Source organism: Euleptes europaea, chromosome 19 (genome assembly GCF_029931775.1).
Source record: "Euleptes europaea isolate rEulEur1 chromosome 19, rEulEur1.hap1, whole genome shotgun sequence".
Taxonomy (NCBI): domain Eukaryota; kingdom Metazoa; phylum Chordata; class Lepidosauria; order Squamata; family Sphaerodactylidae; genus Euleptes; species Euleptes europaea.
This window is the reverse complement of record NC_079330.1, coordinates 39,248,624-39,271,191: the sequence shown is the minus strand read 5'-3', so window position 1 is coordinate 39,271,191 and position 22,568 is coordinate 39,248,624. Positions and strand designations below refer to the sequence as shown.

General features: G+C 49.0%; 1 protein-coding gene across 1 annotated transcript in view; it reads right to left on the bottom strand.

Moving 5' to 3' along the window:
- Window positions 1–21,951, bottom strand: part of WSCD1 (WSC domain containing 1) — a 96,254-nt gene extending 74,303 nt beyond the window's left edge. Inside the window, exon 1 of the mRNA XM_056865173.1 lies at window positions 21,503–21,951. Coding sequence (XP_056721151.1) covers window positions 21,503–21,929 — 427 coding nt within the window. The 5' untranslated portion in view covers window positions 21,930–21,951. The remainder of the gene's footprint in view (window positions 1–21,502) is intronic.
- Window positions 21,952–22,568: the final 617 nt, after the last annotated feature.

Here is a 22,568-nt window from a genome sequence, read left to right as displayed (position 1 = left end):
ACGATCATGTAGACCATCTCCAGGATCAAATGGAACGTTTGTTCCAGGAAAACGAGCACTTGCAGCGGGCGCTGATGACTCCGGCGCAGCCCATCCTTCCTGGGCCCGCCGCACCGGTTCATCCACCAGGTCAGCCGGTTGTGCCAGCTCACCCAGCTCAACCACCAGCTAATCTCCCCGTTCAGCCGCTGGTCCCTGGAGCGCCAGTTGCACCAGCTCCCGGGGCACCCGTACTGCCAGGACAACCCATACCCGGCCCATGGAAACAACCCCGATTAAAAACGACCTATGATGGCTCGCTTGAGACTCTACCCTGTTTCCTACATCAGGTGGACAGTTACATGCGAGAACAAGGACAATTCTTTCCCACAGAGGATAGCCGGGTTCGTTTCGTAGCTTCTCTATTGACGGGGAAAGCAGCTGACTGGATGGTCCTCCAATTTGACACTTGGTCCCGTTCCATCCGCTCCCTCAACAATTTTATGACTGCCTTGTGGAGACGGTTTGAGGATCCCTTTATGGGAGAACGAGCCAAAGCAGAACTTCTGCAACTCAGACAAGGTTCTTCTCCAGTCCGAGAGTTTGCAGATGAATTCCAGAGACTAGCCAGTAGAATAGTGGACTGGCCGGAGACCACCCTAATCCACTACTTCAGGGAAGCCTTACACCCTGACATTCTGAACTGGTCATATATGAAGGGCGATCCTGACACCCTCGAAGATTGGATTTACTGGCTGAAGAGGTTGAAAGCCGCCGGCGTTTCATTTCCCTGGTCCGGCAACATAACAAGGATAAGAGCGCCCAGAAGCCCCCATCAAAAGTACCGCTCCCCAGCTGCGGAAACCAACGCGACCGTTTCAGGATCGCGAAACAAGGTTCCAGAGGGGGGCTTGCCTCGTTTGCGGTGAACTGGGTCACTTTGCGGCAACCTGTCCTCAACGTCCGGAGACTTCTCGCCCCAGCATGCCGCCCCGGGCTCGAGGGAGACCTCAACGCAGAGGCACCGCGGCCACCCGCAGCGCAGCACCGGGACGACCCACACCCTCTGCACTTCACGTTGAGGAATCAGTTAATCTGCCTGCATCAAGCGACCCCGCAGGGTCCCCGATTACAAGTACCCCAATGGGGGACAACTCTCCTTCTTCTGATGAGGATAATCAATGGAATACTCCAGCTTTAAATCTGGACACCCCTCTAGACCTGTCAAAAAATGGATACGGTCTGTGGTGAGTGGAGCGTCTCCACAGACCCCTGCAGAATCACCTGCTGAACCCAAAGCTCCCGTCAAGGTGAGTGAAGTAGAAACCACTGTTTATGTGGACGCAGTGTTACAACACTACAAAGGAGGCCCCCAATTGCCTGTCAAGGCACTTATAGACTCTGGCTGCGGTCGCACTTTAATTAGTGAAGCCACGTTTGCAGCCTTCAAAGTTAAGTCTGAAGCGCTACCAGCCCCCGTCCAATTTGCCCAGATGGATGGGAGCCATTTTAAGGGGGGACCAGTCGATCATCGCACGCGGGGAGTGACGATGGGTATCGGTTCTCATTGGGAACAAATAGACTTTACCATAGCCCCCATCCGGTTTGAAGTTGTTCTGGGGATTAACTGGCTCAAAGGTCATAGTCCCTACATAGACTGGGAAACGGACACTATTACCTTTGCCAACCCCAAGTGCGACCAGCACCAACACGAACTCGCGGTGGTGCCTCCACCCGCTGATGCCTCTTTAACAAAGTCTCTACCCGAGACATACAAAGAATTTACCGACGTCTTTGACATTAAAGAATGCAATACTTTCCCCCCCCCACCGTACCACTGACTGTGCAATTGAAGTGGTTAAGGACTGCACACTGACTAAGAGCAAGATTTACCCCATGAGCACTTCCGAAAGCGCTGTGTTACGTGACTTTTTGGATAAGAATCTTGCTCGAGGGTTCATTCAACCACCGAACGCTCCCAATTCAGCCCCTGCATTCTTTGTCCAAAAAAAGGAGGGGGACTTACGCTTATGCATTGATTTCTGGAAGCTCAACGCAGTTACCCAAGCCAATGCCTATCCCATACCGTTGATTTCGGACATTTTGGGACAATTGCAGGAGGGTCGCGTTTTCTCCAAATTAGACTTGGTAGAGGCTTATTATCGAGTCCGTATCCGTGAGGGAGACGAATCCCTCACTGCCTTCTCTAGCTGTTTTGGAATGTATGAATTTCTGGTGATGCCGTTCGGGTTAAAAGGGGCCCCGGGGGTCTTCATTCAACTTATTAATGAGATCCTTCACGATTTACTGTACCGCGGCGTGGTGGTTTATTTGGATGATATCCTTATTTATTCTAAAACCATGGAAGAGCACATTGCTCTGGTCAAAGAAGTCTTGCAACGTCTGCGCAACCACCAGCTCTATGCTAAACTGTCTAAATGCGAATTTCATCAAAAGAAAATAACCTTCTTAGGATATATAATCTCACATCAGGGCCTCAGCATGGACCCTACTAAAGTCCAAGTGGTGCTGGACTGGACTCCGCCCTCCACCCGCAAACAGGTGCAACAATTCCTAGGCTTTGCCAATTTTTACAGTGGTTTCATCCCCAACTTCGCTCAGGTGGCACTGCCAATTACTGATCTCCTCAAAACAAAGGGTAAAGGGATTTCGGCAACGTTGCCCTCTGCCAAGATACTCTGGTCTGACCAATGCCAATCAGCCTTTGTAGCCCTCAAACGACTGTTTACTTCTGAACCAGTGTTGCAGCACCCTGATCCAAACCAAATGTTTATTGTACAGGTCGATGCGTCCGACGTAGCCATGGGGGGGGGGGCCTTCTCCAGAGTGGACCGGACGGTCTCCTTCACCCCTGTGCCTACTTCTCAAAAATGTTTGCGCATTCTCAGCTGAACTGGCCCATTTGGGAGAAAGAGGCTTCAGCCGTCCATCATGCCCTTACTCTATGGAGACAATTCCTGGAGGGATCCGGGGGGCCCTTTGAAGTTTGGACTGATCACAAAAATCTAGCTGCCCTCACAGGGTCCCACAAATTGTCCGCAAAACAGCAGCGTTGGGCAGACTTCTTCGCCCAATTCCGTTTTGTCCTTAAACGTGCCTGGAAAGCAAAACGTACTGGCTGATGCTCTCTCCAGATTGCCTCAATACCCAACAAAACTTGAGCGACCGACAGACTCTTTATTCACCCCAGCGCACAGAAGTGCCCTACCCGAACTAGCCGTACAAACACGGTCCCAAACTCGACCTCAGCCTGCACCCCGTACCGGAGCTGACAGGAAACTCAGCCCTGATCAGCCAGCTCCCCTGCCGGCATCCCTCGCACCGCCTGTACCCGATCCTCCGCAGCTACCGATCTCCCCCCTAGCTCCCAGAGCACCCTCTTCTGCAAGAGGAGGGGGGATGGCCCTTCCCAACACCTTCCTGGACTCCCTGCGTGTTCAGTGCTTAGCCGAAAGCACTGCCCAGACCCTGCCCCAAGGGGTACTTGAGCAAGGTGGGTGTTGGTACAAAGACTCAAAACTATACGTGCCTAAAATACTTCGCAGGGAAGTCCTACAGTTAGCCCACGGAGCTAAAACAGTGGGACATTTTGGGTTCCTGAAAACCCTTCATTTATTGCGCAGACAATTTTGGTGGGGGGGAATGCGTTCTGATGTGGACTCCTTCATTCGCAGCTGCCCTATTTGTGCCACCGTCAAACGGTCTCAAGGCAAACCCCCGGGACTGCTGCAACCACTGGAAATCCCCAGCAAGCCCTGGGAAGTCATTGCCATGGATTTTATGACGGATCTCCCACTTAGCGGGGGTAAAACTGTGCTGTGGGTTATTACTGACTTATTTTCCAAACAGGTACATTTGGTTCCGTGTGCGGGGATCCCCTCCGCCCCGAAGTTGGCCCGCCTCTTTGTGTCACATGTTTTCCGGCTACATTCGTTCCCGCGCAAGATAATCTGCGACCGCGGGAGTAGTTTTGTAGCTAAATTTTGGAAAGCTTTTCTCAAGTTGGTGGGGGTGGAACAAGGGTTGTCGAGTGCTTACCATCCCCAAAAGGATGGGCAAACTGAACGTGTCAATGCTGTATTAGAATGTTATTTGCGTTGTTATGTCAATTACCACCAAGATGACTGGGTAGACCTGTTGCCTTTCGCAGAATATGCTTACAATAATGCTGTACATCAATCTACTGGTTTCAGCCCTTTCTATGCTGTGTATGGGCAGGACTTCAGTCCTATTGCCTCTGTGGAGGTAACTGAGGGGGAGGGGGATCCTGATGTGGCCTTATGGGCACATGCCCTCCGTACCACATGGCCCTGGCTAGTGAGCAACCTGGACAAAGCCAAACGGAAATATAAAGCGCAAGCTGACTTTCTCTCCAAAGCCTTGAAACGTATTCACCCTGTATTCCATGTCAGTCTCCTGAAACCCCATACCGCCTCCTCGAGATGGCACCCAGAAACACCTCCCGAGCAGCCTGTGATGGTAGGGGGGGAGGAGCATTTTGAAGTGTCAAAGATCCTGGATTCACGTATACGGCATGGATCCCTGCAGTACTTGATTCACTGGAAACACTTCCCCCCTGCCTACGATGAGTGGGTGCGTGCACAGGATGTCTCCGCCCCGCACTTAGTGACTGCCTTCCACACCGCCTACCCGGATAAGCCGTCCCCCTTGCAAGGTGGGAGGGGGCCTTAAGGGGGGCAGAATGTCAGGCCTGTATCTCAGTTGATGTTTACTTTCGCTTTCCCACCGACCCGACTCAAGGACTGTTATGCCTACTGAACTCGGGAACACAGCTTTGTTTTTGATATGTAATCTTGCCTTTTCAGTGCTTTTATATTACCAAGTTCAAGCCAGCCAGCTTCATTGCTGTCACCCTTTCCTATTATGCTCTGTAAATCTATTTGACCAGTAAAGACCAGCTTCTTTGGACCTGATTGTCTATGATGTGGTTTCTGGTTCTTCTGGACTAAGGGCTTACACCCAGGCAGAGTAACAAACAGTTTATTAAAGAGGCCTAATAATAATGACAACTCAGGCCACAATAGGATGACAGAACCGGTCAAGGCAGGCAATCAAACCCATAAAAAAACCCAATCGTGTCTATCTTGACTGCCCCATGCCGCCTCCTGGCACCGGGCCTCAGGCGGACTCTCCCCTTCCTGGAGGAGGATTCCTCCGTCTGCAGCAGCCCCTCCCCAGCCCTGCTCCCCAGGGGTGAACCCCCCTCCCTTTCCAGGCAAGGCCTTTTGTTCCTTCTCCCCAGGCACCCCTGATTGGCTGGAGCCTTCCCTCCAAATCCTCTTCCGCCAATCACAAGGCCCAGAGGGTACCTGGGGGATGTAGGCCTGGTCACTTCTTTAATATAGGAGATGTAGGCCTGGTAACTATATTAAAGTAGTGACCAGGCCTACATCTCCTAGAGCCTGTAGGCCGCCCTTGAGGCCTAGGATCATGACACCCGCTCTGAGCCGGGCCGGGAATGAGGTCGGGCTATAAATTTAACTATTAAATAATAATAATAGGGAGGCAGAAGGTCATCAGAGGGGGCTCAGACCTTTGGTGTTAAAATGCACAAGCAAGACGAGGGCAGCCTGGATTGTGAATTCAGAGGTCTTGTTATGGTTCCGATTGGCTCTACCCTAAGGGCTGAGCTGTAGACTTATTGAGCCGAGCACCAACGAAGGATCTGAGGATCCAGCTGACAAAATGTAGGCTGTGAATAGATTCTGGCGAGCTCAGTGAGCCCCGTGCTGCTGGGGGTTCGAGTGCTGCGAGCCCCCGAGAAAATTTAGAAATTTGACCAATTACAGGGACATTTTGAGGCCCTGTGAAATGGGTATTAGAGCATATTCTAAAGTCAATATTACGTAGTTCAACCCATTGGCTTATTATTCTATCACTAAAAAACTCCACTGGTTTTGTTGAGAAATTCACTCATTAAAAAAAGTGGCTTCAGGGGCCCCCTCCGGGATTAGGAGCCCTGAAGCTTCAGCTTCATTCGTTTCACAGCAGATCTGCCTCTGAACCCCTGGGAAGACCCATGGCTCAGTAGCAGAGCATGTGGTTTGCATGAAGTCCCAGGTTCAGTCCCCAGAACCTCCTATTAAAAGGACCAGGTAGGAGGTGACGGGAAAGACGAGACGCCCCGGAGACCCACTCCCAGCCAGAGTAGACAACACTGAACTGGATGGCGCAAGCGCCTGGTTTATGAGGGGCTGAGCAAAGTGGAGGATGTGACGTCACTGCCAGATGGAGGGTAGATAGCAGACATCATTTCCTGGTGATCTTTATTAATGCCATCAATCTCCAGGGTCTCTACCATAGAGGTTGGGAAAAATTCCTAGAGAGTCACCACCATCAACGTCATTTCCCACCCATTTTTCTCCTTCTTCTCAAATGACTGAGGGTGGCGGACTGAAAGTGATGGGGTAGGGTTCCCAAATACCCAGTGATGGTGGGCAATTGCTTCTGCGGCCTGTCAACTCTCAGCTGGTTGGTGGATGGAAGCAGGCTGGGGGAAGGGTAGGGTTGCCAGCTCTGGGTTGGGAAATACCTGGAGATTTTGGGGGTGGAGACTGAGAAGGACGGGGTTTGGAGAGGGGAGGGACATCAATGCCAGAGTCCAATAGCCAAAACGACCATTTTCTCCAGGGGAACTGATCTCTGTTGCCTAGAGATCAGTTGTAATAGCAGGCGATCTCCAGCCACCACCTGGAGGTTGGCAACCCTAGGGAAGGAAGGGGGAGCGATTGCACTTCCGGTTTGCCTGGGGCTGGCACCAGCAGGGGCGCCAGAGCAAGAAGCAGCCCTGGATTAACGCCCTAACGTGTAGGTTGCCAAGCTCCAGGTACTATTCAAAAGGAAAAACCCGTGCCAACAAGTGGAAGTGACTGAAAAAAGGCACTAATGGCATATATCAACATCAAGTAATATCCAATGAAATAGTTGCTGAATCATTTATGAGAACAATGCAAGGATGCAAGGCAATGTAAATATTACAAGCAAAGCACAAACTATCCGAAAAGGAATAAGTAGAACAAAGCACAATGTCAAAACAGTAGGGTACAAAGTATATGATATACAAAAAAGTAGAGACACTGTGAATAAGAATAGTCTTATCAGTTCACCTGGAGAAAATGGCCGCTTTGGCCAATGGACTCAAAATCACAAAATCACACAAGGTTGGAAGAGACCACAAGGGCCATCCAGTCCAACCCCCTGCCATGCAGGATCCCACAATCAAAGCACTCCCGACAGATGGCCATCCAACCTCTGCTTAAAGACTTCCAAAGACGGGGACACCACCACCCTCCGAAGCAGCGCATTCCACCGTCGAACCGCACTCACCGTCAGAAAGTTCTTCCTAATGTTTAAATGGAATCGCTTTTCTCTTAGTTTAAATCCATTACTCCGTGTCCTAGTCTCTGGAGCAACAGAGAACAAGCTAGTTCCCTCATTAACATGGCATCCCTTCAAATATTTAAACATGGCTATTATGTCACCCCTTAACCTTCTCTTCTCCAGACTAAACAAACCCAGCTCCTTAAGTCTCTCCTCATAGGGCATGGATTCCAGACCTTTGACCATTCTGGTCACTCTTCTATGGTCACGCTCCAACTTGTCAACATCCTTCTTAAATTGTGGAGCCCAAAACTGGACAAAGTATTCCAAGTGAGGTCTGACCAATGCAGAATACAGTAGTAGTATTACTTCCCTTGATCTAGACACAATACTCCTATTGATGAATTGAAGTCCCTCCCCTCCCCAAACCCCATCCTCCTCGGGCTCCGCCCCAACCTGGAGCTGGCAACCCTACTGACGCGGGGAGGAATGGTGGCAAAACAGGCTGGCAAGCCACAACACCTGTTTGCATCAGGCTGGGCCCAGCCGTCGCTTCATCCTCCTGCTTGGCTGCCAAACAGCTGATGGGGGAAAAACAGCTGAGTGGCGGCGAAGGTCTGGGATGAGCGGGGTGGGCCACTGGAGGGGGAGAAACAAGGTGACTTGCAGCAGCAGCTGTCTGGGAAGCCCGAGGAGCCATTCCAACCTTGGGTCCTCCTCCTGGGGAGGCCCAGGCCTCTCCCAAGCTGGGCACTTACCTGCTGCCAAACAGGGAACTCTTCTTGCCACTCAGGCAGGAGGGCCCGCCCCAGCCCTTTATGCTTTTACATGAGTGCTAGAGCGTCCCCCCCAGTGCGATGCCGGAACTTCCACATAAACCAGAAGAGACGTCATTCCATAGATGACGCTGATCGCTGCCCCCAATCCTCCCTCTCTAAACCTCCCACCCGCCGGTTGTGAGGAGGGATGGGCATCCCTAAAGCGGGGTCTGGAGACCTCCCAGATTTGCAGACATTAGTTCCCCTGGTGGACTCTATGGCATGATGCCCTGCTGAGGTCTTCCCCCCCAATCCTTGTGCCCTCCTAGGCACCACCTCCCCCAAGTCTCCAGGGAGTTCCCAACCTGGTGTAGGCATAGGGCTGCCAACCTCCAGGTGGTGGCAGGAGATCTCCTGCTATTACAACTGACCTCCAGCCAATAGAGATCAGTTCCCCTGGACAAAGTGGCTGTCTCTGCCTTTCTGCAGAGGCTATCCGATTGAAGTCATTACACAGGCTAGAAATAGAACACATGAATGGGACCGTGGTTCCCTGGTCACTGACTCCACACGGCACCAACCTTCCTTTCATCACCAAAGTTTGGTCGCTTCTTTGCAATACACTTATCTCGTTTACGATATTAAAAAGATCGTACAACGACATTGGCATCTGGTTGCAAACATTCCCGGATGCCAAGATTTCCCACTTTTGGGTCTTAGAAAATCTAAATCCCTCAAAGGCCATTTGGTCAAAACGGACCTCCACAAACCCAGAAAACATATGAATATTCAAGGCCATCACAAATGTGGGTCATGTTCTATGTGCCCCTACAGCCTCGTGTTAGCCGAATTGCTCCTTAATATGGGGAAATTAGCTGAGCAATCGGTAACTATGTATTTATAAAGTGGGGTCGCACTCAGCTATACCAGAATCCATTTAATGAGACCTTGAATAAAGACAATGGATTTCAAATTAAATAATGTTTATGTCTTTTTCATTCAATCAGTGATGCACACAAACATACAGAGAATCTAGGAATATCAAGAGAGGAGTACAAGCACAGATGCCAACGTGGCAGGAGGTCGTTGGTGGGGTATATTTACCGTATCTAGATGAGGTGTTGTCCAAATTCACGTAGACTAAGACAGATTGAAAAGTAAAAGCCGAGATGGGGCAGGAGTTCCCGTAGACTTGACCAGCAAGGCGGGAGGGAGCGTGGTTAGGCTGCGCAAAACCAAACCAACAGAGTAACGGCAAAGGTGCCAGGAAAGACCTAAGGTGAGGTAGTGGGCTGGGGGCACCCCAGATATACTGTTTCTCTGGGGGCGAGGAGAGGGGTTTCAACCCTCCTAGGTTCCCAGGTGACAAAAAGTTGACAAAGGACTAAGCTGTGGCTAGTGGGGTAGTGAGAATTTGGAAATCTATTCTGATTCCGATGGCTTTTGCAACCCATGATGAACTGGAAATTCTCTGCTGACGAGATTAACATACTGGAACAATGAGTGTGATCTGTGCAAACGTCCTGAGGTCGCTGCTGCTGAGCTGGAGGAACGACTCATCTTGATATCAGGATCGCTGCTGACGACCCATCAAGCGGTGGATGTTGCAAGAGGGGGGGGTGGTTTGGCACTGACTACGTGACACTCTGCTTCTCATGACATGGCTGCGGCTGGAACAGAATCTGTACAGGAACATGGCTTCTCTCAGGTTCACCGGAGGCTGCCCCTGCATCTGCTTCCTGGCTGCTAACTGCACGGCGCTCGCAGGAGCGGCCGAGTCCGTTACAACGGAGTGCGCAACAACTGTCCTGTAGCATTTGGGGCGGGCGCACAGCCAGCACAGTAGTCAAGTGCCTGCATAGCAGGTTGCCAGGTCCCGTCCGGGAGGTCTGGGCAGGCCCATATGCTATCACTCACTATCAAACAAGTCAGTTCCACATCTTCCAAATTTTCTTATACTCTTTACCAATTGTGGATCAGAAATTGTGACTTATTCAATAATTTGCATGTGCAAATTGATGTACATTGGCTGCACATCAAGACCTCTTCACCTCAGGATCGGGGAACATCGCGCCAAAATTCAGGCCAGAATGGCTGACGCCCCGCTGGTCCAACATTATAATTCACATGGCCATTCTGACACTGACCTGCTATTTTTTGCCTTATGGCGATACGAGCCTCGTTCTTATCAAATACAGGAGGAAAATCATGTTGCAGCAAGAAACAAGACTGATTTTTGCATTTCAAATCCTCATGCCCAATGGCCTGAACAATGAACTTGATCTCTCCTGTTTTCTATAAAGAATTAATTCCCCCCCACACTTTTAGACAAGCACGAGAGGGAATAACGCCTCTGTCTCTTTAAACTCCAAAGGGCCACGCAGCTGGCTTCTGCTGCCTCGCGCCCAAGTGTCTGTAGTTTTACTGCACCGACACAGCTAAATTACTTCCTAGCACAGTTTGTGCATTATCGGAGAGAGGCAACCCGTCCCACACCAGAGGCAATTCGCCTGACGTTCGTTCCCTCAAGAAGGGTTATCATCCCACGGGGTAAGTGGCTTTTTGCATCTTATGCCAATCTTATATCTATATTTATAGTATTTTTAGTAAAACTTTATTTTGAATAACTTATTGCAGGATATACCAAACCGGCCTCAAGTAACTCTATTTGAAAAAGAGCTGGACCACCGCAGAACTATTAACGTAATTGAGCTGATGAAGCCATCGAAACGTGTTCTGACCGGTTACACATTCCCCCAGTTTCTACTATTTACAGCACAGGTTACATATTTATCTTAAACCTCCAGGTGGTGGCAGGAGATCTCCCACTATTACAACTGATCTCCAGCCAATAGAGATCAGTTCCCCTGGACAAAGTGGCTGCTTTGGCAATTGGACTCTGTGGCACTGAAGTCCCTCCCCTTCCCTCCTCAGGCTCCACCTCAAAAACCTCCCACCAGTGGCAGAGGGACCTGGCAACCCTATGTAGGCAGCCCTATGCTGGAGTGAGATTGCCAGCTGACGAGGGGCAGATGGTCAGCCTAGCTTCAGTGTGAGGCAGCTCCATATGTTCAGTTTTAAAGGGAGGGGCCACGGCTTAGCGGCAGAGCCTCTGCTTTGTGTGCAGAAGGCCTGAGGCTTAATTCTCCCAGTCCTCTAAATCTGGCTAAAGGGTGCTTGGTAGAGAGGGTTGGGAAAGGCCTTTCACGACCAGAGATCCCAGAGAGTCTCAGGGCATCATTGTGGACACAGAGCTAGATGATCTAACTTGTTGAAAGTCATCTTCATGTGTACCCACAGCCTCTAAGAGGGTTGGGACTCCCCCCCCCCCCACTCAGCTAACTGGACAGCTCCAACCTCTTCTCTTCGGTTTGATTAGGTCTCTTCTCAGAGGTGTCCTCTTAACTTTCTCAGCCCCAATGTTTTGTTTGAGAGAGAAGAGATCTGTGAATGATGTCAACCGCCAGGTTTTAAGATCTGCTGCTGTTATTTTAGGGCCTTGTCTGGTTTTACTGCTGGTCATTTATTACGGAGTACTGCTATAATTGTGTCACCTTCCAGTGCTTTGATAATTCAAAACTATTTTGTTGATGATTTTTATTTTTGCTCCCAGCTTCTGTTTTAAAATAATTTATGGCTGGTGATATTTTAAATTATTTTTATTGTTGCTACAGATTAAGACTGTTTAATTGCTGTTTTACTTTTTTAAAATCTTGAGATAGGATTATGTTAAATTTACTGTAATTGTTGTAATGTTTTTTTTCTGACTGTTAATTGAATGTTCAATCAACATGGATATTGTAAGGCAGCTTGTGGATATCCCTTTAAACACTTGACTATTATTTAATGTTACTGTTATTATTATTGCTGCTGCTACTACACAAATATATACAATTAAAAAGATATAAATGATTATGACACAAAGCCCTTGTCAGGCTGCTATCTCGGTTTCGTTATTGCCTCTGTCTCTGTGCTGTATTGTCTGCCCCCCAAGGTCGCATGCCTAAGCCTAAGCCTGGGAACTCAGCTCCTGGGAAACTGTATTCCTGCGTGTAATCTCCCGCCTTTCCTGCCTTATAATATCTCCCAGCTAGTGAGCCTTTCATAGCTGTCATTTTATTCGTTTGCACTGTATGCCTATTTGATCAGTAAAATCCACCTGTTTGGACTCTATACGACTTTGTGGTGATTTCTGGTTCTGTGGGCCAAGGGCTGACATTATGACAGCTATCTCACATCTTCACCGTTCTCCTAGCCAGGCTGGAGCCCAGGGGGGTTCGCCTGCCACTTGGATGGGAGCTGTGCAGCTCTCCAGGTGATCTACTACCCTGGAGCCCTTCTCAGAGGACCCTACTCTGTTACAGGACTTAATTGCTGAACTTTTCCGGACGAACCGAGAGGTTTGCCGCTTGAGGGGACTGGTACACGCGCAGTGGCAATCTCTTACAGGACGTCTCTGGATGTTAACATCGGAGGATACTGATGCTCGTTTAGATCTTCAGGACTTGGATCAATTACTGGACGATGCCCGATTGGCGACTGAGGATTTACAAATATTAACTGGACTTCTGGATAATCTTATTTCTCGACAAACTCTTTCTACCATGGCGGGAGCCCCACCGGAGGGTTTTTCCCTGATCCCGGATGCGGCCAGCTGCCAGGCTGAGGCCAAGCGAGTCGCTATTAGCACCGCTCTTCTCCTTGTGGAATGTACAAAGGACACCCCGGTAGCCACCTTGGCTCAAGTTTTGACCCCGACGTTTGGAGCCGAGGCATCCGCACTGGCGGTTCGAGTACAACCTCTGCTGGGCGGGGAACCTGACCCCATACTCTTGCTCCTCGAGACAGAACTTTTGCCGCGCATTACGGCAGAGGCTGCCCTAAGACTTGAGAACGCCAAAGTTCTTGCGGATCAGCAAGCCGCCGAAGCGGCTAGGGTCGCAAGAGAGAGAGAGGCGGCGGAAGCAGCCAGGGCGGCTGCAGCAAGGAATCAGGCGAACGTGGACACGCGCCCCAAGGACTATGTACTGGGACTATCAGGTCTCACCTTTTCCCCGGCGTTTGTCCCGTCGCGTACGACCCAACGCGCACGCCGTTTGGCTGACCGACGTCGAGACTCAGATGAGTCTGCAGACGAGGATTTATATGGGGATAGCTCTCAATGGGCCACGAGCTTCCGAACCAGTAAGCCTCATCTTACTGGGGGCCCAAGTGAGGAGGTTCATCTTTTACGAGCCCAGAATCGGGAGCTCTCCGACCGTGTGGATCAACTCCAAGAAGTAATGGAACTTATGCTTCACGAGAACAGGCAATTACAACAAACCCTGATAGCTCAGAGACAGCCCATTCCGATACCGGGTCAGGCGGTACCCGTACAACCACCCGCTAATGTGCCTGCTCCACCCTTACCTCCTGGAGCTCCTGTTGCTCCTCCGCTCCGACCACCCGTGCAACCACCTGCTAATGTGCCTGCTCCACCCTTGCCTCCTGGAGCTCCTGTTGCTCCTCCGCCCGGACCACCCGTGCAACCGGGTCAGCCCGCGCCCGGCCCTTGGAAGCAACTCAAATTGAGGACTACGTATGACGGATCTCTTGAGACTTTGCCTTGTTTCTTGCATCAAGTGGACAGTTATATGCGAGAACAAGGTCAACTTTTCCCCACGGAAGATAGCCGGGTGCGGTACGTAGCTTCCCTCCTGACAGGCAAAGCGGCTGACTGGATGGTCCTCCAGTTTGACACCCGCTCTCGTGCGATTCGTTCCCTCAACAACTTCATGACTGCCCTGAGAAGGAGGTTTGAGGACCCCTTCCTGGGAGAAAGAGCCAAAACGGAACTTTTACAATTAAAACAAGGCTCTGCTACAGTTCGGGAATTTGCCGATGAATTTCAGCGACTGGCAAGTAAAATTGTAGGTTGGCCCGAGACCACCCTAATCCATCATTTCAGGGAAGCCTTGCATCCTGACATTCTGAACTGGTCTTACATGCGGGGCGATCCCGATACCCTCGAAGGCTGGATCCTATTAGCCGAGGAAGTGGAAAGCCGCCGCCGCTTTATTTCTCTCGTCCGTCAAAAGCACAAGGAGAAGGGCACCCAAAAGCCTCAACCCAAGGCACCACTGCTTTTCCCACGAAATCCCCCACGTCCGCTCCAGGAACGTGAAGTCCGATTTCAGAGGGGTGCCTGTCTTACATGCGGAGAAATGGGCCACTTTGCAGCCGTTTGCCCACGCCGCCAGGAATTATTTCGTCCCAGCACGACCACCCGCGCCCGAGGTCGTCCACCACGCAGAGGCACCGCGGCCACCCGCAGCGCAGCTCCGGGAAGGCCCACACCCTCTGCACTCCATGCCGGGGACCCAGCCTCCCTGCCTGCTTCCAACGACCCCGCCGGGTCTCGGATTACAAGTGCCCCATTGGGGGACAGCTTTCCCTCTTCGGATGAGGAAAACCCTTGGATTTCTCCAGCCTTAAACCTGGAATCTCCCCTCGACTTGTCAAAAAACGGCTCCGGTCTGTGGTGAATGGAGCATCTCCACAGACCTCTCAGGATCTTCCTATCAAACCGAATGCTCCTACCAAAATCAAAGAAGTGGACTCCACCGTCTACGTAGATGCAGTTTTACAACAACTTAACGGAGGTCCACAAATCCCCGTCAAAGCACTAATTGACTCCGGTTGCTGTCGCACTCTCATAAGCGAAGCCACGTTTGCTGCCCTCAGAGCCGACTCAGAGGCTTTACCCGCCCCCGTCCAATTTGCTCAAATGGACGGGAGCCAATTCCAGGGGGGTCCAGTTGATCATCGCACCATAGGGGTGGCAATGGGAATTGGTTCCCACTGGGAACAAATAGACTTCACTATAGCCCCTATCCGATTTGAAGTGGTCTTGGGAATTAACTGGATTAAAGGACATAGTCCCAGTATTGATTGGGAAACAGACACTATTTCTTTCGCTAGTCCCACCTGCGACCAGCATCGGCAAAACTTTGTTCTGCCATTTCCGCCCGTTCCAGCGTTAACCTCTACTGCCCCAGTACCACCGGCTCTACCCGCTGTATACCGGGACTTTGAAGATGTCTTCGACCTTAAGGAATGTGATGCCTTACCCCCCCACCGGGCCTCAGACTGTGCGATTGAAGTAGTAAAGGACTGCACATTAACCAAAAGTAAGATTTACCCTATGAGCGCTTCCGAGCGCACTGTCCTCCGGGACTTTTTGGACAAAAACCTCGCCAGAGGGTTCATTCGCCCTTCGAATGTCCCAAACTCGGCCCCCGCGTTTTTCGTCCGGAAAAAAGAGGGCGACCTTCGCCTGTGCATTGACTTCAGAAAGCTCAATGCGGTTACCCAAACCAACGCCTATCCTATCCCATTAATATCGGATATTTTGGGACAATTACAGGAAGGCCGTGTGTTCTCTAAATTAGACTTGGTGGAAGCCTACTACCGAGTCCGTATCCGCGAAGGAGATGAACACCTCACTGCCTTCTCTAGCTGTTTCGGAATGTATGAATTCCTTGTAATGCCGTTCGGATTAAAAGGGGCCCCGGGGGTCTTCATGCAACTCATCAATGAAATCCTACATGACCTTCTATATCGTGGGGTGGTGGTCTACTTAGATGACATTCTCATTTATTCGAAAACTATGGACGAGCATGTGACTCTGGTCAGAGAAGTTCTACAACGCCTGCGTAACCATCAACTGTTCGCTAAACTAGCTAAGTGTGAATTTCACCAAAGCAAACTCACGTTTTTGGGATACATCATCTCCCACCAAGGTCTTCGCATGGACCCCGCCAAAGTCCAAGCCGTCCTCGATTGGACTCCCCCCACCAACCGTAAGCAAGTACAGCAATTTCTGGGATTTGCAAACTTCTATCGGGGATTCATCCCTAACTTCGCCCACGTGGCTCTACCCATTACGGACCTGCTGAAAACTAAAGGAAAAGTAAGCTCGGCTGCCTTGCCCTCCGCAAAGATCCTATGGACTGAGCAATGCCAAGCCGCCTTTCTGGCCCTCAAACGCCTCTTCACTTCGGAGCCGGTGCTACGGCACCCAGACCCAAATCAAATGTTCATTGTGCAAGTCGATGCTTCCGATGTAGCCATGGGAGGGGCTCTCCTCCAGCAAGGACCGGACGGTCTTCTTCACCCTTGCGCTTACTTTTCAAAAAAATTTGCGCACGCTCAATTAAACTGGCCCATCTGGGAGAAAGAGGCCTCTGCAGTTCATCATGCACTGACTTTATGGCGGCAATTCTTGGAAGGGTCTAAAATACCCTTTGAAGTTTGGACCGATCACAAAAATCTAGCTGCCCTCACGGGGTCCCATAAGCTATCGGCGAAACAACAACGGTGGGCGGAGTTCTTTGCTCAGTTCCGTTTCACCCTGAAGCACGTCCCTGGGAAGCAGAACGTTCTCGCGGATGCCCTCTCCCGTTTACCACAATATCCGGTAAAACTCGAAAGACCCACCAACTCTCTGTTCACCCCTATGCAACGTGGGGCCCTACCTATGCTGGCTGTGCAAACCCGATCCCAGCATCAACACACCTCGCAAGCTCCGCCAGCCCAACCGGCTGCCCAGCCGCCACCGCAACAGACCGGAGTTCCCGCCCCTCCTACCCCTCCGACCGCTCAGCCGCCTGCAGTCTGCGCGCCGCCACACGTAAGCACTAGCCCTATAACTATTTCTCAGATCTCCAGAACCGACGGGGGGGCTCCCTCCAAACTCCCCATCTCCGAATCCTTTTTAACTGTCCTTCGGGACCAGTGCCTTTTAGAACGTTCCGCTCATACCCTACCTCCTGGTGTTTTGGAACAAGGGGGGTCCTGGTACAAAGACTCAAAATTGTATGTACCCAAAGCTCTCCGGAAGGACGTTTTACATTTAGCTCATGGAGCCAAGACAGCTGGGCACTTTGGGTTTCTGAAGACCCTTCACTTATTGCGCAGACAGTTCTGGTGGGGGGGAATGCGTTCCGACATTGACTCCTTCATCCGCAGCTGTCCCGTTTGTGCCGCTGCGAAACGATCGCAGGGCAAACCCCCGGGACTGCTACAACCTCTTGAAACGCCCAGCAAACCTTGGGAAGTGATCGCTATGGACTTCATGACTGATCTCCCTCTCAGTGGGGGTAAAACTGTGTTATGGGTTGTTACTGATTTGTTTTCTAAGCAAATACATTTGATTCCATGTGCAGGGATCCCCTCTGCCCAGAAACTAGCCCGCCTCTTCGTGACGCATATATTTCGTTTACATTCGTTTCCGCGTAAAATAATTTGTGACCGCGGAAGTGGTTTCGTTTCTAAGTTTTGGAAAGCTTTCCTCAAGTTGGTGGGGGTGGAACAGGGATTGTCTAGTGCATACCATCCTCAAACTGATGGTCAAACTGAACGTGTCAATGCTGTACTCGAATGTTATTTGCGTTGTTATGTTAACTACCACCAGGATAACTGGGTGGAACTGCTACCTTTAGCAGAATATGCCTACAATAATGCCATGCATCAATCCACAGGTTTTAGCCCGTTTTTTGCTGTGTATGGACAAGATTTCAGTCCCATCGTTCCTACAGATGATGTAGAGGGGGAGGGGAACCCCGACATTGCCTCCTGGGCACACGCCCTCCGTACCACTTGGCCCTGGCTCGTTAGCAACCTCGACCGGGCCAAACGTAAATACAAAGCGCAAGCTGACAAACATCGCTCCCCCGGGGGTGATCTGCAAGTGGGTGCTTTGGTTTACCTTTCCACCAAAAACCTCCGGTCCACCCAACCGTGCCATAAACTCAGCGCCAAATTCATTGGCCCTTTCCCCATTACTCGGGTCATAAACCCTGTCACAGTGGAACTGGCTCTCCCCAAATCTTTGAGGCGTGTGCATCCTGTTTTCCACATAAGCCTCCTCAAACCCCATGTTGCTTCTCCACGGTGGCATCCGGACCCACCGCCTGCGCAACCCATCATGGTGGGGGGGGAAGAACACTTCGAAGTCTCCAAGATCCTTGACTCCCGTATTCACCATGGTACTCTCCAGTATCTAGTTCGTTGGAAACATTTCCCCCCTGCCTATGACGAATGGGTGCGCGCACGGGATGTCTCCGCCCCCGACCTCATTGACGCCTTTCACATTGCTTACCCGAACAGGCCAGCCCCCTTGCGAACTGGGAGGGGGCCTTGAGGGGAGCAGAATGTCAGGCTGCTATCTCGGTTTCGTTATTGCCTCTGTCTCTGTGCTGTATTGTCTGCCCCCCAAGGTCGCATGCCTAAGCCTAAGCCTGGGAACTCAGCTCCTGGGAAACTGTATTCCTGCGTGTAATCTCCCGCCTTTCCTGCCTTATAATATCTCCCAGCTAGTGAGCCTTTCATAGCTGTCATTTTATTCGTTTGCACTGTATGCCTATTTGATCAGTAAAATCCACCTGTTTGGACTCTATACGACTTTGTGGTGATTTCTGGTTCTGTGGGCCAAGGGCTGACAGCCCTGTAATTTTCCTTTCAGTACACACTGGATTGGACCCAATGCTAATTTTCTGCCAATGGGGAAAAAAACTGTCCTCCAGAAGGGGGGGCAGTACCCCTTGCTCACTGCAGCCCCACAACTACTCCTGGTGGTCCCCTAAACATTTTTGTGAGGTACAGTCAGGTGCAGAGTGATTGGGAGGGGGAAAGGTTTGCACCACAACCAGAGTTGAGTTCACAATACTTTGGATCAAACCCATGGAAAAAGATCAAGAATTAACTTCAAAATCATGTGAGATGGAAAAAAAAGGGGGGGGAATGGCATTACCAAATTTGAAACTTTACTATCAAGCGGCGGGACTAACTTGAATTGCGGATTGGATTAAAGATCCTGAAAAGAAAGCATTGAAGATAGAAAAAGGTCTGTGGGACCGGGGACTACATTTTTATCTTTGGAAGGCAAAAAAAATCAGAGATCTATGGACAAAAACATATATTTATAGAAGGCTTAATGAAAATCTGGATGAGAAATAGGAATAGACTGAGTCCATTTCCACCATTAATAATGTCCCCAACTGATGTGTATTTAAATAAGGGAAAGAAAAAGCGTACGGACTTTATAACATACCAAGATATGATAAACAAGCAAAAAAAATTTTTGGGAAGAAATTAAAAAGGACAATAAGAAAATAGACTGGTTATTGGTTCTTGTAGGTTATCCGGGCTGTGTAACCGTGGTCTTGGAATTTTCTTTCCTGACGTTTCGCCAGCAACTGTGGCAGGCATCTTCAGAGTAGTAACACTGAAGGACAGTGTCTCTCAGTGTCAAGGGTGTAGGAAGAGTAATATATAGTCAGAAAGGGGTTGGGTTTGAGCTGAGTATTGTCCTGCAAAAGTATTAACCTGCAAAAAGTATTAACCTGCAAAAGATAACCTACAAGAACCAATGAACTCTGACCGTGAAAGCCTTCGACAATAGACTGGTTATTATACAACAGAATGGTTGGAAAATGTAGACAAGACAGTTATCAAAAGAGCAAGTTAAAAGAAAGTACAGAATTTGAAACACTAATAAGTAAAGAAACAGATCATATAATGGGAAGACTGTATAAACTGCTGCTCAAATACGAAACAGAACAAGAACAAGTTAAAACTTGTATGATCAAATGGATGCAGAACTTTAATAAAGAGATAACAATGCTGCAATGGGAAACCCTATAGACTAAGTCAATAAAATTCACACTGAGTAATAGCCTAAGAGAAAACTGGTATAAGCAATTTTTTAGATGGTATATGACCCCAGTGCCCTGACCTGAATGGCCCAGGCTAACCTGATCTCGTCAGATCTCAGAAGCTAAGCAGGGTCAGCCCTGGTTAGTATTTGGATGGGAGACCACCAAGGAATACCAGGGTTGCTGTGCAGAGGAAGGCACTGGCAAACCACCTCTGTTAGTTTCTTGCCATGAAAACCCAAAAAAAGGGGTCGCCATAAGTCGGCTGTGACTTGAAGGCACTTTACACACAGAGAGAGACATCAATAAAATGAATGGATCATATGACAAACGTTGCTGGAAGTGTAAAGATAAAGGTGGGACCTATTTTCATTTGTGGTGGACATGTACAAAAGTAAAGAAATTCTGGATACAAATACATCAAGAAATGCAGAAAATTGTAAAAATTAAATTTCTACTACATCCAGAAATAATGTTGTTGGGAATAGAACCAGGAAATCTAGATAAAAACTTAAGAAACTTATCCAGCTATATGTTAAAGGCGGCAAGGGTCATCTTCGCAATGATGTGGAAGCAAGAGAAGATTCAGGAAATAGAAAAATGGCAACAAAAAATGTCAGAATATGCAGTGATGGTGAAATTAACCACCATGTTGAGAGGAAGAACGATAAACGAATTTCAAAAGAACTTACTGTTACTTTGAATGTGCAAATCTGAAGTTTTAATGTAAGACATCAGTATGCAATAGCAATGATTAGATATAGTTATTTTGGAAAGTGAGATTGTGAAAGCTGGAATTGTAAAGATAGTCACTAAATCGATTAATAGGATTTTAGAAATATTAAACCTTAATGTATAACAAGTAAGGTGATTGGTGATGGTAACAATGATAAATACTAATCCTGGAAAGAGCACAAGCGATATGTGAATGGGAATGTATGTAGTTTATGTTGTGTATGTTGAGTTAAAAAACAGTAAAATGTTTTTTTAAAAATACTTTGTAACCCTATGAAAACCAACATATTCTCTATAAATAATAAGTTATTTCATTTTCTGATCAGTCTGTTATATAAGAAGATAATTTCACAATTTATTTAGTTTTTGTGAACACGCAGCTACTGGGAACAGTTAGTTTACTTCCCATGTGGATTTTTCCTCAATCTTAAATTTGGCTGCTGCTATCACACTTAATATTCCTTCCGTAACTGATCTTTCGGTAACTTCTTTGCAATAACTAATTTATATGACTGCCAGAAAAGAAGACTCAGACCACAAAATGTTTGCAAAATGTACCTCCTGCACAAAAGCCGAGTCAATTCTTATGATCATGACGCAGTTTTCCAACTCAACTCATGTGCCCCTCACATTTCAATGCCCTTTCATTGTCAAACAGAAAATAACACAATTATAAAACAGAGTAGCACACAAGCAGAGAACAATTCAAGCAACTATTAATTAAGTAATGTAAAGCTGGGAGTACCAAAATCATCACAGTATTCTAACAAGTTTTAACATGGCACCTAGAAGGAGTAACATCCTAATGCATTCTGGGGATTCCCATAAATGAGGAACCATCACTGAAAAGAACCTCTCCCCATGTGGTTTCTGAAATTGGGGGAAAAGGTCTCTAAAGCACATCCCCCCCCCATTTGATCATCTGTGCCCTATTTTCCCTCCTCCCATTGGAATCTTAGAAAACCCGCTTACCTCTGCTTTCAGATGCCGGCTTTACCACTTTCACCCCTGCAGCCTGGATTGGCTCCTGCTCATTGATGAACCTGAGAAACCACCTCCTTCGCAATTGTCTCAGTTCAGAATTACGGGACATCAACCACCGAGGCCCATACTTATGGTCTGATGTTGGCCCATGGAGCAGCTCCACGTTCACCAGAGGTTTGGGGCTTAAATGAGAATGTGGTGCCAGGCGGCTGTCTGTATTCCCAGCACCCACCATGGCATCTGCTACAGGCAATGGCTGGTTGCCAGAAGTCCCACGAGAACTTTGTTGGAGCACCAAGCGAGAGCGCTGCAGTAGCAACAGACTGCCAGCCATCAGGTAAGCCGCTGTGAGGAAGAAAAGCAGGAACTGGGTCCTACGAAGAAACTTCTGTGGTCTGAAGAAAGGTTTGGCCATGCCCCTGCTGTGCCCCGGGGCTCTCTCACACCTTCAGAACGGCCCTGAAGCCTCTTGCGACGTCCTCCCATCGGTTCATCTCATTGTCTTTGAACCTTTCCTTTCTCAGAAACGTTTTCTTCCACAATCACATTCAGGTACACATCCATTGTCCTCTGTTTCCAGAAGGTTCTGGGGCTTGAGGAGGCCCAAACTACTGTTGCTGAACACCACAGGCATCTCCTTCAGTGTAGCCTGTTGCATTTCACCCCAAAGGCCCACAATCTGCAATATTAAAGCCAAAATTGATTGAATTATTTGTTATCATGACACACTTGTCTCTCTTTAGCTGAATGCTCCTCCATCTGTTGTTTATCATTCTACATTTTAAGACTAAACTCCTATGAGAATGGTTGTGCGTGTGTGTGTGGGGGTAATCACTGATCTTCAGCTGTGGAGCCCCCCCCCCCCCATCGCTCCTTTTAGTCAGTCTCAAAAAGAAGATTGTCACTGGGAATGTTTTGGAAGACACAAAACAGTCTCCCTTGGCTGCCACCATTCTAGACGCCTTTACAGGACATTGTTTTCTTTTTATATATTTTGCGGATTTGTAACCTGTTTTTCAATACAGGACTCTCAAGGCAGGGAATAATAATTATA